Source organism: Daphnia pulex, chromosome 3 (assembly GCF_021134715.1).
Source record: "Daphnia pulex isolate KAP4 chromosome 3, ASM2113471v1".
In the NCBI taxonomy this organism is placed as follows: Eukaryota; Metazoa; Arthropoda; class Branchiopoda; order Diplostraca; family Daphniidae; genus Daphnia; species Daphnia pulex.
Window position 1 is genome coordinate 12486493 of NC_060019.1, and position 13678 is coordinate 12500170.

Genomic DNA, 13678 nt, shown 5'->3' on the forward strand with positions numbered 1-13678 from the left:
AGAGCAGCCACCAGAGTTGATAGAATATGCCATTTCGATATAACAAAAAAAAAAAAAAAATGAAATTATATGAAGATGAAAGCCATGTCATTTTTTTTTTAGTCCTTTGGTCATTGAATCGCAATGCTGGATTCAAAGATTGCGTGCAGTATCGACAAAATCACTGGCCACAGGCAACAAAACATACACAAAAGACACTGAATCATCAGAATCGAACGAGGAGATTTGAAGGATTCGCTTGTCGTCTGCTTCCAGAGATTCCTTCGACACACACACACATCTCCGTCATAATATAACGGCCCGCTTAAAACGCTGGCCCTCGTCACCATTCTACACGGAGAATGGAAATTGGTTTTCCTTTTTTTTTTTGGGTGGTGGGTGGGGGGGTATTCGGAGGCCGTGGTATAGTAATTATTATTCATTGTCTAGCGAAGCAGCATGTTGAGGAATCGTTTACAGTCATCACAGAGTGCTTTCATATTGGACGGCCAGTGGCGCGGAGGGAGCCAACTGCTCCATTTCGACGCAGGGCGGAGCCTCGTCCTCAGGAAAAGTGATCTTGTCGGCTTTGTACCAAACGACCAGATCGACAAAGAAAGCGCAGAGCATCAACGCTCCTGTCGTACCTTTTTGTAAAAATGGAACAATAATTTAATAAGTTTGATGAATGAAAAGAAGAAAACTATTATTTTCTTAGTTACCGTGAAATGAGACTCGGAACGTTTTGGCATCGTAGAGCCAACAAGCTCCTTGCTCGCCGCATGTCTTTTCCCATACAAAACAAGCCGAATCGACCACAGCGCCGTAAATAATCGGACACGGAACGTTGGCTTCAATCAAAATAGAATCAAAGATTTAAAACAAAAACAAAAAATAGTCACGAAAATAAAAATCCAATTTACCAAACAATCCAATGGCGAATTGAATTAACCCGAGGGCCATCGCTTTGTCTTTGGCGTGAACGCATCTCAGAGTCAACAGCATTGAGCCCACCTCGCTCGTCGAATGGATCAAAACAAACAGCGAAAAGATCCCAATGTACCAGATGTAGTTGTTGCATTCGAGGTGGCAGTATCCCGAGGTGGCCGTTACGCCCGCATCGAGGCATTCACAGTTGGAATACTGTATAGATTTCACAAAATGAAAATGAATTGGTGTCACACATTTTTTTTTTTTAAATCATCTACCGTAGTGTTTCCAATTTGGCTGCCGACTTGAGTGAGATTAGCGCAACCGGCGTGACAGGCTGAAAAGTAGGTCTCGCCTGTTGATGTGCAAATGGGTGCAAAGACGCTGGTATCACACTCGCATGTGCGGTTGCAAGGAAGTTTCACCGTCATCCCGCTGATCAAAGAAATTAATTAATTTCATTTTCATTTTTCAATTTGAACACGTCCTATTTTACCTGTCAGTCTGTTCCAGACCAGAAAAGTCGCTCATGGGGCAGCCCAGCAACATTAATAGGGCCATACCTATTAATGGGAAAGGCAACGTCAAAAAGCGAAGAATAAAATTGAATCTAAACTGGCGAAAGAATTACCGATGGCGTACAAAAGAGCCGTCAAAGCAATCCAAGCAGCCACAAATTTGGGGCTGGGTTTTTTTAGACGAATGAAAACCCCACTGAAGAAAATGCCAATGCCCATCACGCCTATACCACCAATACCTTAATGGAGAGGAAAAAACGGATTAAAAATCCAGTCAAACAAAGAAAAGGAAAAAACGAACCTGAGATCATATTGGCAGTGTGAGCGGCCATTCTGAATTGCGACTCGAGGTATTTGGGCAGAAAAGTGTAAAGGCCAGCCACGGGGAGAATGTGAAGAACGCTACTAGCAGTTCGGAAGAGGAGGATGTCGTTCTTCAAGAGCCGCCGGATGGCTTTGGGGAAATCTTTCAAACTGGGATTCTTGTTTCGCATGGCTGACGCCACTGTCTGTTCCGTTTTGGCTTGTGCCGGCAGCATTTTGCCATTGATCTGTTTGGGGCGATGGGCAGCCTGCCGGCCTTTCCTGGGCAATCGCCGTGGGAAAGCAAACATGGATAGTGAAGCCAGCAAAATAGTGGAAGCGACGAATATCATTCCTATATTTGACAGATAATTATTAGTACACACCTAAAAAGGTTGCACATCTTTTTCCGAAATTTCAAATGAACTTTACCAAGCCACCAGGCTCCGATCCAGCGAGGGTCTTTTGGTGTGACGTCAGGTTCGACTAGCGGGTCGACGTATATCGAAGTGCAGAGTGAGCCCAGGACAAAACCAAAGACGGGACCCAATATCTTGACGCCAATGTTGATAGCTAAATAAACCACCGGTTTATTATACTAGGTGTGGTTTAAAAAAAAAAAAAAACAAAGAATGGTGTTAGGGAGTGGTTGGTACCGAAATAAGTAGGAGATTCACGGCCGGCAACGTTGTCATCCATGTATGGGATACCGAGGGTTTCGACAGCCGTTCGACCCATGCCAATACCTAAAAGGCTCAAGAAAAAGAAGGCCAGCACTACAGTAGTCGTTCGTGAAATGGCTTGCTGTTCACTACTCTCTGTTAATGGCCGGAATAAAAAAAAAATGAAAAACCAATTTTAATTAAGACAAACAAATCTTCCCAGTTAATTGATGTTTTTTTTTTTTAAGATTTACTGGCACATTGCTCGTTGCGTTCGAGTTCAGAAATTTGCGGGCGCAAGCTGAGATTGGCGTTCTCCACCTGTCGGCAGATGAGATCCATTTCCAGTTGCTGCGGGCCCGGAACGACGGAAGAAGGATCCATCGTCGCCATAAGACCGAGACCACCGCCGTACAGATCCGGTGCCAGCATAGAAGACAGAGAAGAAGAGGATCCCGTGTTGGGTTTGGTCCTCCAAAAGAGAAAATGCGGCAGCGAGCACAGGGCGGCCGAAGCGCCAAACAGGACCATGCCCCAACCGATCCATTTAGGGCGATGTCCCTGGCCGCCGTAGTAAGTGAGAAGAAGGGCCCCACCAATCTGGCCCATTTCGGTGGCGCTCATGATGATGCCCGTCGTTTTCGACTGGATCTGAAAGAGCTTTTCGATCGTCGTCAGCACGCTGACGAAATACGTATAAAACATGCCCTGGAGAACGCAGGCCAGGCAAAAGACGGCCAAGAACATTTGCTTGGACGCCAAGGGCTGGAGCCAGGCGGGCGAGAAACACGGGCCGAGACCGCAGAGCAGGGCCTCGTCTTCATCTTCTTCTTCGTCGTTGATGTCGGTGCGATGAGTGGCGTCACCGCCGCCGTTCAGTCGCTTGATGACCGGCTGATTGACAACGTCGGCTAGTCTCTGAGATTCTTCGCCTTTGGGGCTGTAGGAGGTGTTGTTGCTGGCATCCAGACCGTTTTGCCCGTCGAGCCGATCCGACTGAGTGGGCGCTAGTGGCCAATTCGGTCCGCCTCCGCCGCTGCTGGTCCCTTCGATGGATCGGTGACTAAGTAGAGCAGGATCCGAGTCATCAGAGGTTGGAAGTGGATCGAAGCGGGAAGACCCTCGTTTCACCATCGTCACAACAGGTTGATCTGTGCACATCAAATTTAAAAAAAAAAAAACAAAAAAATGAAATTAGAAATTGAATCCAACTGGAAATGAATCGAACGGTGTCAAAGATAAATCGCGGCCAACCAAGCGGTTGCGTTCAATTCAATTTGTTTCGACGCAGTATAAATATCAACAAGTTTCATGACCTAATAAATCTCTCTACGAAAAATGCGGAAGGGAAAACGAGACGATAGTCAAGGCTAGCTGATCCACGTGATCCGGCATTTCTTAAGGTCGGAGGAGGAAGAAAAATTAAAAAAAAAAGAAGAAGTTTTTTTTTTTTAATATTCGTAACCGTCTCTATATGTACAGTGAAAGAAAGCGCAGCCAAGGGTGAAGTTCCGGTGTCAGCCAGAGAGTCAATTCACTTTGGGCTGTTGGTTATGCACTTAACAAAAGAAGAATCCTCAATGGGCCAGCCCACCAAGCCTGGCAAAATTGAATTACGTCCAAAAGATCCCCCCCAATACCAATCTGAGAGATGGCCGTCTCCATTTACATAGAATCTACGAGGGGCAAGAGCAAGGCCAATCATTCCCATCGAATGGGAAACCAACCATAGTTCTGCAAGCAGTTCCAGTAGAGCCCCGGTTATTAAGACGGGAATCAAATGGCACATTGGAAACTTTAATTTTGTTTCTTTTGTTTTTTATTAAAAAAAGAAATCAATATAAAATGAGGAAGCAAGAAGAGAAAGAGACAGAAGAATTTAGGTCAAGGGTCATTGGACTTTGGTTGGGGAACGTCGGGCCGGAAAAGGAATTAATCAGCAAGAAATCGTGATGCACTGTACTACTTTGGGAGAGGAGAAGAACATTTTTTTTTTCTAATCTCCCTTCGGAGCAACGGGTGAATTGAAATGTTTCTCGACTAAAAAAACATATCGAATGACGCTGCTGACTGTTTCCCTTCTACATCATTTGCGCTGTACATTACAAATGTCATACCGAATCAAAGAAATCCCTTTCATAGCGGTCGAAATTCAACATGTAGTTTTTGCATGGTCGACACAAAGAGAAAATAAGCCAGCTAGTAGGTTATTTCAGAGACGGCCTGAGTGGCAAACACACACACACGGCGGGTGCTAATTCGGCCCGGTCCACCACCACCACTTTTGCCCATGTAGGAGATATAGAAACCTTGGCGCTTTCTTTCACAATTTTGGTCAGCTGTTGTTGCGCGCGGGGTCGGACATCGTCGGGTATTTTATATTTTGATGTGGAAAGTCTTTTTCACGCACCAAATAGCCCCTCGTGTCTCGAGTGATAAGTCTTGGCCTCGATTCTCTGTTCCGACAGCCGACACCGAACGGACGAAGACGAGTGCACTATACAACAAGCGCTGGTGGCCAGTTAAAACCAGACAAACGGAAAAGACAAGGTTACCCGAGATACAATCGTGCGGCAAAACATACTACAAGAAAAGGAAAAAAACCCAAAGTATTGTACACACATGAATGTTTTGCCTACAACATCCCTGTATCATCATCAGCCTCTTAGTAATGGCCAGTTATCTCCGCTATTTTCTAGTTTTAACACAAAGGTAAGCGTGTGTGGTGGGCTGATGACATTTTTTCTTCCAGGCCAATGGGACGATTGTATCCCCCGTAAAACTCGTTAAACATCGGGGCCGAGCGGGCAATCAAGACGGCCACATGTTGGGCTGAAGTTTACAATAACAAAAAAAAATTAACAAGGAGCTGCTGTACGGGCATTGACAAGAGTTTTGACCTTACAAAGCTGCCAGGGTAGAGCTAGGAGAAAAAGAGACCGCCGTCAGACGGGATCAATTATGTATACATGTTCGATGGTAGGAGCCTCTATTTTTCCTTGCTTCGTGAAAGGGGGAGTGGGCAATCTGGACTTGATGATTAGCCAGCGGGCGCTCTTGTTTGAACGAGTGGAAAAGGCAGTAGCAACAAGAGCGACAGCAGCAGCCATCGACCTTGGTTCGGAATGGATGAAAGGAGCCCAAAATCGGAAGGATCCGAAAAGAAAAAAAGATCCAACGTTTCCAAAACGAAATAGCTGGGAGAGAAGAGAGCGAATACATACGTTGTTAAAGGTCATTTACTATTTGGTCGAGTGAAAGTCAAATAAGCCCATTCACATTGGGTGACGTGATCAAAAGCCCCCCATTGAATCAACTAAACCGAAATCAAGAGTGAAAATTATCCGACACTAACCAGCCATTTTAAATTTTCGCACGGACCCACAACCACTAGACAAATTTTCAAACCCCTCTGATCTAAAAGAGAGAAAGGGGATTCGCATTTATCCGCACCGGGAATCTTGATTCCGTTCGCCAGCCGGTATAACTCAACCGGCAGGTAGAATGAGGTCACATAAGTCACCTGACGCAGACCCCATTTCTTTTCCTCCTCCTTGTGTGAAGGGAGAGACGACATCAAGATAAATTCCAACACGAACTGCTGCTGCTACTCCTCAACAAGTCGTTTTTCTCAACCAAAACACAAAACAAACAAAACGAGAAAACAGTATAACCCTCCCTATTTTTCTTCGATTGTCTCTTTCTTTTCTTGCTAACACCCAAATAATAGCGTGACTGAACTTTCGTTTCTTCTCCCGGACACGGTGGTTTTCTTCTTTTCGCCTAACTTTTTAAAAAAAGAATCGCTAGCCAAAAGAGAAAGGATTTAAAGAAAACAAAAAAGAAGTTGTGTAGCATACCCTAAAGGGGGAAATCTGGTGAATAATAAAACCAAAACAAATCAACTCCTCCTTTGCACGACACGACACCCACGCACCCCCCTTAAAAAAACACACACACACACAAACGGAATCAGACAGGTGTGCGCGGAGGTGGTCCAATTTTCGGTCCAAGTGCCAGCCAAAGAGAAAAGCGGGACCGTAGAAACTACTAAGCTCCGGATATTTCTTCTTCTCAGATGGTCAAAACAACAACTTCATCTCACTAGTATAAGTTGCACATATGAAAAGAGTCTAACTGGGAAAGGAGTCTGCTGGGTCTCGACTCAACCTTCTGTACGCGACTCGAGAAGACTTTCGGTGGGCAGACGGATGGGACTTGTGTGAATCGAAAAGGTGGCCTTCAAAGTCCTGTTATATGCCTGGCGGCAGCAGAAAGCAGGCATCATGCCAGCCCTCTTCCCTCCCAGACTGTGCACGCAACTCCTCCCAAATGATGCCGCGTGAGCAACAGAAACACTGCGCCATGTCCCTCCCCAACACTCTCTCGGCGTTCGAAAAAATTCAAGCCGGGATAATAAAGAACGGCCGACTCCTCCTCTTCCCGCGCAGACAATTTACATCTGTGGTTGCCGAATGAAAAAGAAAAAAAAAGCACGTAAGAAAATTTTTAAAAACAAAACAAAACACACACCATGCGGATGAATCGATTGGCTAATCGGAAGCTTGGCTTCTCCGCCGGAGGAGGAATGACCCCTTTGCCTTTCTTCGGTGCGAGAATTGGCACGCGATGCTTAAATTGCCTTCGTCATATCCTTTAGGTTCTTACGTTCCCAACTGACCGATATATGCATCCGCATACTCCCCAGGACACTATCTATTTCATTGATACATGTTCGCGACCTGCTTCTTTCCTACTGCGACCGGCAATCACCACAGCCCCCTAAAAGAAGGTTATTGGTGTGGTGGCCATTGTCGTTCAAACCCAAAATTAGATACGTGAAGAAATTAAGCCATGGCTAAACAACAAGACTGAAAAAAAGCAAAGCTATATTGTGTCATACCCTTGTAATATTGCAAGTGGGATTTGAGAGTGCTGTCGTAAACAACACATTCGAGTTTCCTCTTACTCTCAGGGACAGACCGAGAGAAAGAAAAAAGGGGTGAATGGAGTCAAGTGAACAGGTTTTCCTGTTGTTCAGCTTTCTCGCTGCCCACATTAAAATAGGAATGGGTTCCTAGTTTTACGACTGACTCAAGTAATAAGAGCAACCAGCATCCAATTTGACCTAAACTTGATTGGTAACTGTCGTTTTTGTTTCAACTATTTACCTTGTTGCTGCTGAATCATTTTCTTTGAACTAACGGTTTCACTTTGGACAGTAGTGAGTGGGACCGGCAGAAGTACACAGAGGCAGCAGCAGCTGTGCTGGCGAAAAAGATTAGTACTGAAACAGGAAAAAGTTCTGGTGAGATTCCAGATGTTTGGATGGAAAGTGTAGAAGGCAACGAGAATTCCTTGAAAGATTGAACCATTTGCCAAAACGTATCACTGGTTGTCGCGGCGGCACAGCAGTTAAACAACTCAGCCATAGCTCAATAACTCTTGAATATGTCTAGTTAAGCCATGACCCATTGGTCTACGAGCTAAAATGACTCGTAATAAGAGTCTAATATGATCTGTGACGGATCAGTTTCTCAACTGCTTGCATACGTAAAGAAAAGGGTCAAAATAAAGAAACTATACTGATTATGCACGGTAGTTATAAACAGCAGATGAAAAGCGCAACAACACAAAATTTTCTTGTCGCTACTGTATCAACTACTAACGAAACGAAAGTGATCAACATGTCAAAAAATATTAATGCCCGGCGGCTACAGGTCATAGAGGCATGGAAATTGAAGCCTATTCTCACCCTGGAGAGAATTTGATTTTCAAAAAGGATATTTACATATTCTGATTGTGTGTCTTCTGTCTGATCGAGTTAAGTAACAAACAAATAAATCCTTTAGATAAATATAGTCAGTCAAGTGTGTAGATGGCGATGAAATGTATTGTGAAAGCAATCCAACCCACATAGAACCAATCGTAGTTGACCTTCGAAATTTTTACCATTTTAAAACAAATGGAATGCTTGTTGTTTCAGGCGATGATAAGAAAGGATAGATTTATAGTTTAGCCGATAAGATATTGAAGTTCACTCACCTCTGAATTAAAAAGCCAATGAACTCTTTTTTTTTTTAGTCCTTCATAGGCGACGGATGTGCGCCAATTCGCAGAATTAATTATTTAATGATGCATTCAAACGGGCCGTAATTTGCTTCTCTTCACAGTAAATTGCTGACTTGTGAAGTTAAACGTCCGGTAAGTAGCTAAATCCAATTCGCATGAATATCTTTTTTCTCCAGACGATGACATGTGTGGCCCTTAAATGGTAATAACTCGGATGACGTGGTGATGTCAAGCACCAAGCAAAAACCAAGCACTTTATATTCAAATTGTTCTAAGAACTTGTTGCGACGATTGTAAATAACCAGACAGCAGCAGCGCAGTTTTATTGCGAGCACTTCTCTAGCCACGACCTCTGATAATGATAACGGTAAAATTCAAAAGCTAGTTTGTGTGATTATCGTATGCACAGATTTGAGGACAAATTCGAGAAAATAACTCGGTGGAATATTAAGAACTCGCAAACAGTTTGGTCCTTATTTGCTGTGACGTGGGCGTGTGTTGAAAACCTTGAACTAGACCTCAGCAGCAGTCTTGTGGAGAATCACGCCTACAGTCGGGAAATAGCAAACACAGCCGAGGTTTGGAATATAACGCACTCGGGCTAATAACTGGCATCATCCCAACTTTTATGTCTTGTAAGATAGAAGTGCCTGAAGTGGAGAGGAAACCGCGTCATCACAGATTTGATTTGACACCACCAGACCACCCAACAATCCATTGCATTTCCTCTCTGAAAAAGTGGCTACTACTTGTATCGAATGCTAATAATTCAGGAAATACATCTAATTAATAGCGCTAAAGAAAAAAATACTCAAAATTTTCTTATTTAGACTTTGTAAATATGTGGCATTAGCTCTACTGTCTTTGCTCAAACATTTGTCTGTTTTGTTATTGTAGGGCTGTCCCTAAACTGCGAAAGCGAAACGCGAAACGCGAAACGCCTAAAATGCGGAAAAGCTGTGCGAAACGGACCCAAAAGTTGGGACCCTGTTTCGCATTTTAGGCCTTGGGTCCGTACTAAAATGCGAAATCGGTGGGTGCGAAACGTCAACAGAACGTCAACAGACGACGCCATTAACATACTTGCGTCACAAAAATCTACTCGTCAAGATAAAAACACCTTGCATTCGAGTTAGTTTATCCTAGTTTCTGTTTTGTATATAATTCGTTAAATTAAAAGGATATTACAGTTTTGTGTATTTACCTATTGTATTCATGATTTTGATTTGTGATTCACGTTATTTGCCATTCAATCACCGCAATACTTCTTAAACTTGGTATGTAATTTCGTGGGTTTTTGCAATCTTTGTTGATGATCTAATGGAGGGAATGGATTGAATTTGACATAGTCAATTTATTGATTCCAAACTTAACTCATCTGATGTTTAAGATACTTTGTTTTTTCTAATATTTTTCTTCGCCCAACTAATTGATGCATTTTTTTTAGATAATTAAAGTCATGGGAGATGTCCACTTCATGAAACTCGCTTTGTCGTTTTGCTGAAGTAAGCTGTCTTTCTGCAAAGAAATAAATGAGAGTAAAGAAAAAACTTCCCAATGTGAGGTGACATGATGTTTCACCTGATACATTGTAACCTACATTCTCTGAGGTATTTTTTAGTTAAAATTATCATGCTGTCTGTATGTTATTCTCATACTTGTCTGTTCTCATAGGTAATACATCTACTGTTTCTGAGGTGACGGAAGAATTATGCAAGTGTTTTCTTTTCTAATCGCTTTTCTTGTTCACAGCAATAATTTGTTATCCCTGTCATAGAAAACCTTGGTGGAATTCTGAGAGTGGTAATAGTTTCATAGCTCATGCTGCCCAAGTAATAGTGTGGAGCAGGTGTATCTGTGCTTTACTTTTGCTACAAGCGCTAGAAGATTGGCATCACAAATCAAATCTTTGTATTTTCAATCTACAATTCAGGTATCAAAGAATCATTTTTATGTTTAAGGAAAGTTTCGGTTCTTGATTTTTCTTCTTCTGTGATGGCTAGGTGGATACAATATGTGTGCATGTGCGCATGGAAAGAACGCTCGTGTCGATGACTTTGTCAACGGGGGGAAAATGTTAAGCTTAATTTGCTCGATAATAGAATTTGTTTTAATCTTTTCTTCTTTTATTATCATTAGGTGGTGTAGGCTGATTTATTTTATACCTCGGTTGAATCACTCATCAGCCCGTCCCAAGACGCATAGCTGACTTTTGACTTCAATTTTTCATAATTTAAACCGAAATAGTGTAGCGGCTGAAGAAATAAAATTTGATTGCTCCCCCCTTTCAATGTCTTAAATAAAATAATCCCACAGCGCCCAGCGGGGTACATTAACACATTGTTACGTCGTCGACGTTCTCTATGTCATTCGATCAATCTGTTTCTCTTAGCCGGAATTTCTCTCAACAGTTGTTCGCCGAGGAAAATCGGCTGACCAAGTCAAATGGAAAAAACTATCAGCCGATAGCAGCCCGGCGTCTAAATATATATAGCTATTCGATTGAAATTTATTGAAAATGCCACCCAGCTAAAACGTGCTGAAAGCTTCTTCCGCCTCTATTCCACAAAGACTTAATTGGAGATTTCTCATTCAAGAGCTCATCCGAGGGACCCCCGTGCTCTTGAAGAAACAAGAGTAATCGAGTCGACTAAATAAATTTAATTTGATAAGACTGTTTTCCCATGAAATACAAACATTTTATTTTCAAAACTCTAGCGAAAAGTAATATTCGTTAATATATAGTGTACACAGATTCATATCCATACATACATTCACATTACATATACTATGAGTCATGAAACATGGCGGCCTAAACGGGCCTCATCCGTCAATTTGCACTCTGGTGGGGAAAAGAAAACATTTTCGTTTCGCATTTTGAGGTTTCGCATTTTAGTATGCCCTCCGGCATTTGGTCCCGCGAAACGGTCCAAAAATTTTGGTCCGTTTCGCACAGCCTTTCCGCATTTTAGGCGTTTCGCGTTTCGCGTTTCGCTTTCGCAGTTTAGGGACGGACAGCCTTATTGTAGTCTGCTAGTACGACTGATTCGTTTCTTTTCTGTCGGTCTTCCTGCCTCGATTTGATTATTTACTACACGTGAGAGAAATGTTTAAGCGTGCAATAACCGGCGTCCAATTAAAGCCATGGTTGAAGTCAAAATATCTTGTGCAAAGTTTATCTTTCCCAGTGAGATCTTTTTGCAATAGTCAGAAAAAATATTCAAACAAAGGAGACGAGTCAGATAAACCTCTTTCTAATGTTGTTCCCGATTTTCAATCAGAACTTTTCGAAGAAACACGATGTCCACCATTAACTCAGCCCCTCAAACCTTTCCTACACCCTATTAAAAGGTCATTCGATTATTTGGGCATCACTGGAAGGAATGATCCCCAAACACACAATAACCTTTATTTTCCACGCCATTGTGATATTGTTATTATTGGTGGTGGAATAATGGGTTGTTCTATTGCCTATTGGCTGAAGCAAAGAGGTCACGATAATGGATTGAGGGTTATTGTAGTTGAAAGAGATCCAAATTACACGAGAGCCTCCACTGTTTTGTCAGTTGGTGGTTTACGTCAGCAGTTCTCACTGCCAGAAAACATCCAAATGTCTCTGTTTGGAGCAGAGTTTTTGAGAAATGCTAAGAGATTGCTATCGGGTGAAAACTTGGAAGGTCCTGATGTACAGTTTCACCCCTATGGATATCTATTTCTGGCGACACAGAAAGGTGCTGATCAGCTAATGGAAAATCACAAACTTCAAACGTAATTTCCTAGATCAAGAGTTTCTTCCTTATGTGATTTCTCATAATTGGTCTCCTTTAAACATATATTTTTCTAGATCTTTAGGAGCAAAAATAAAACTTTTTTCTCCTTACAAACTTAAAGAAAAATTTCCATGGATCAACACAGATGGTGTGGAATTAGCTTCCTTTGGACAAGAAAATGAAGGCTGGTACAGTAACAAATTTGATATTATTCCATGTATTCTTCACAATACTGTTAATATTCTTTAGGTTTGATCCATGGGCATTGCTAAATGGGTTCAGGAATAAGGCAATAGAATTGGGGGTCGAATTTGTTAAGGTCAGTAGAAGTTCATTTCCACTTTTCGCGGCACAAAGTTAAGGTCTGTGTTTATTAAGGCGGACACGGTGGGATTTGAAACAGAGGATACGCTTGTGCATTCCAAGCCTGGTGTCGGGGAGAGCTTTAATTACAACAAGCTTAAAAGAGTCCACGTATGTAGAATTTGATATGAAGCATGTGCATTTCGCATCATAATTCAGTGTCAACTCAGGTTCGATTGACTAACGGAGAGGTTAGAACGATTGATTTTTCGTTATGCGTAATGGCAGCTGGTGCTCAATCTGGTGAAGTGAGTAAATTGGCTGGAATTGGAATAGGAACCGGCTTATTGCGTAAAGCTCTACCTGTTGAACCCAGGTAAAATTAAAATCCGTCAATAAAACCCAAACCTCGAGTAATTTTCTTTATTAATCTACTTTGTTTTCATTTCTTTTTCATTTAGAAAGCGTTATGTTTATTGCTTTCATGCACCAGACGGTCCAGGACTCGATTGCCCTCTTACAGTTGATACCACTGGTTCCTACTTCAGGTGAGTTATTGAATGCATTCATTTGATGGGCAATTATTGATAAGAAATTTCGATAGTATAGGCGTGAAGGTCTTGGAGGACATTACATAGCTGGAAAATCTCCTACTGCAAACGAAGAACCTGGAATTGCCAATTTAGATGTTGATTACACCTTTTTCGATCAGCAGGTGTGGCCAGAAATAGCGCAACGTGTTCCTGGATTTGAAAACATAAAGGTATTGAACGACTGCGTCTCTTATTGATCTGTTTCTCCCAAAATATCAATTCCTTTTTTTAGCTCAAGAGTGCTTGGTCTGGTTATTATGATTACAATACCTTTGACCAAAACGCTGTAATCGGTTCTCATCCATATCATGGCAACCTTATGTTTGCAACTGGCTTCAGCGGTCACGGAATACAGCACGCCCCTGCTGTGGGAAAAGCTATTATGGAACTTGTTGTGGACGGAAGATTCATAGACATTGATTTAAAACGTTTTGGATTTGAAAGAATACTAACAAATCATCCTGTTTTTGAACAAAATATTGTATAATAGTGAAAATAATAAAGTTTCAAGATTTCCCTTGATCCCTTCTTTTTAAAATAGGATGGCT

The 13678-nt window shown here is 42.2% G+C and overlaps 2 protein-coding genes and 1 long non-coding RNA gene across 10 annotated transcripts; 2 read left to right on the plus strand and 1 right to left on the minus strand.

Annotated features, from left to right (window-relative positions):
* Positions 1-385: 385 nt before the first annotated feature.
* Positions 386-9019, minus strand: LOC124191493 (solute carrier organic anion transporter family member 74D-like). 6 transcript variants are annotated; one of them, XM_046584752.1, is made up of 11 exons: positions 8438-9019; positions 2647-3543; positions 2387-2548; positions 2163-2303; positions 1729-2085; positions 1541-1666; positions 1406-1472; positions 1188-1344; positions 903-1122; positions 702-830; positions 386-626 (listed from the first exon to the last, which is right to left on the minus strand). In XM_046584752.1, exons 2-11 carry the CDS (start codon positions 3524-3526, stop codon positions 463-465), a joined length of 2403 nt encoding a protein of 800 aa, XP_046440708.1. In that variant the 5' UTR covers positions 3527-3543; positions 8438-9019; the 3' UTR covers positions 386-462. The 6 variants fall into 6 exon arrangements, with proteins under 6 accessions (XP_046440708.1, XP_046440704.1, XP_046440709.1 ...); XM_046584748.1 differs by lacking the exon at positions 8438-9019 and adding an exon at positions 7564-8110; XM_046584753.1 differs by lacking the exon at positions 8438-9019 and adding an exon at positions 6926-7021.
* Positions 9020-9375: 356 nt separating this feature from the next.
* Positions 9376-10751, plus strand: LOC124191495. Of its 3 annotated transcripts, XR_006873458.1 has the most exons (6): positions 9602-9741; positions 9912-10074; positions 10139-10161; positions 10242-10397; positions 10468-10540; positions 10604-10751. It is a non-coding gene; the product is annotated as an uncharacterized LOC124191495 (long non-coding RNA). The 3 variants fall into 3 exon arrangements; XR_006873456.1 differs by lacking the exon at positions 10139-10161 and having other exon boundaries at positions 9376-9741; positions 10217-10397; XR_006873457.1 differs by lacking the exon at positions 10139-10161 and having other exon boundaries at positions 9376-9741.
* Positions 10752-11467: 716 nt separating this feature from the next.
* On the plus strand, positions 11468-13652 carry LOC124190004 (FAD-dependent oxidoreductase domain-containing protein 1-like). The gene is made up of 8 exons (XM_046582518.1): positions 11468-12232; positions 12309-12422; positions 12484-12553; positions 12613-12708; positions 12768-12913; positions 12999-13085; positions 13147-13300; positions 13363-13652. Exons 1-8 carry the CDS (start codon positions 11571-11573, stop codon positions 13615-13617), a joined length of 1584 nt encoding a protein of 527 aa, XP_046438474.1. The 5' UTR covers positions 11468-11570; the 3' UTR covers positions 13618-13652.
* Positions 13653-13678: the final 26 nt, after the last annotated feature.

What these genes read in the sequence shown, in the direction of transcription:
- LOC124191493 (XM_046584748.1), bottom strand. An exon ending in GATCGGAGCCTGGTGGCTTG is followed by an intron (nt 2,086 to 2,162) that starts GTAAAGTTCATT and finishes TGTCAAATATAG; the next exon opens with GAATGATATTCGTCGCTTCC. An exon ending in GCCAAATTGGAAACACTACG is followed by an intron (nt 1,123 to 1,187) that starts GTAGATGATTTA and finishes AAATCTATACAG; the next exon opens with TATTCCAACTGTGAATGCCT.
- LOC124190004 (XM_046582518.1), top strand. Translation starts at nt 11,571, where the DNA reads ATGTTTAAGCGTGCAATAACCGGCGTCCAATTAAAGCCATGGTTGAAG. An exon ending in TGGGGGTCGAATTTGTTAAG is followed by an intron (nt 12,554 to 12,612) that starts GTCAGTAGAAGT and finishes GTGTTTATTAAG; the next exon opens with GCGGACACGGTGGGATTTGA. An exon ending in ACCACTGGTTCCTACTTCAG is followed by an intron (nt 13,086 to 13,146) that starts GTGAGTTATTGA and finishes TCGATAGTATAG; the next exon opens with GCGTGAAGGTCTTGGAGGAC.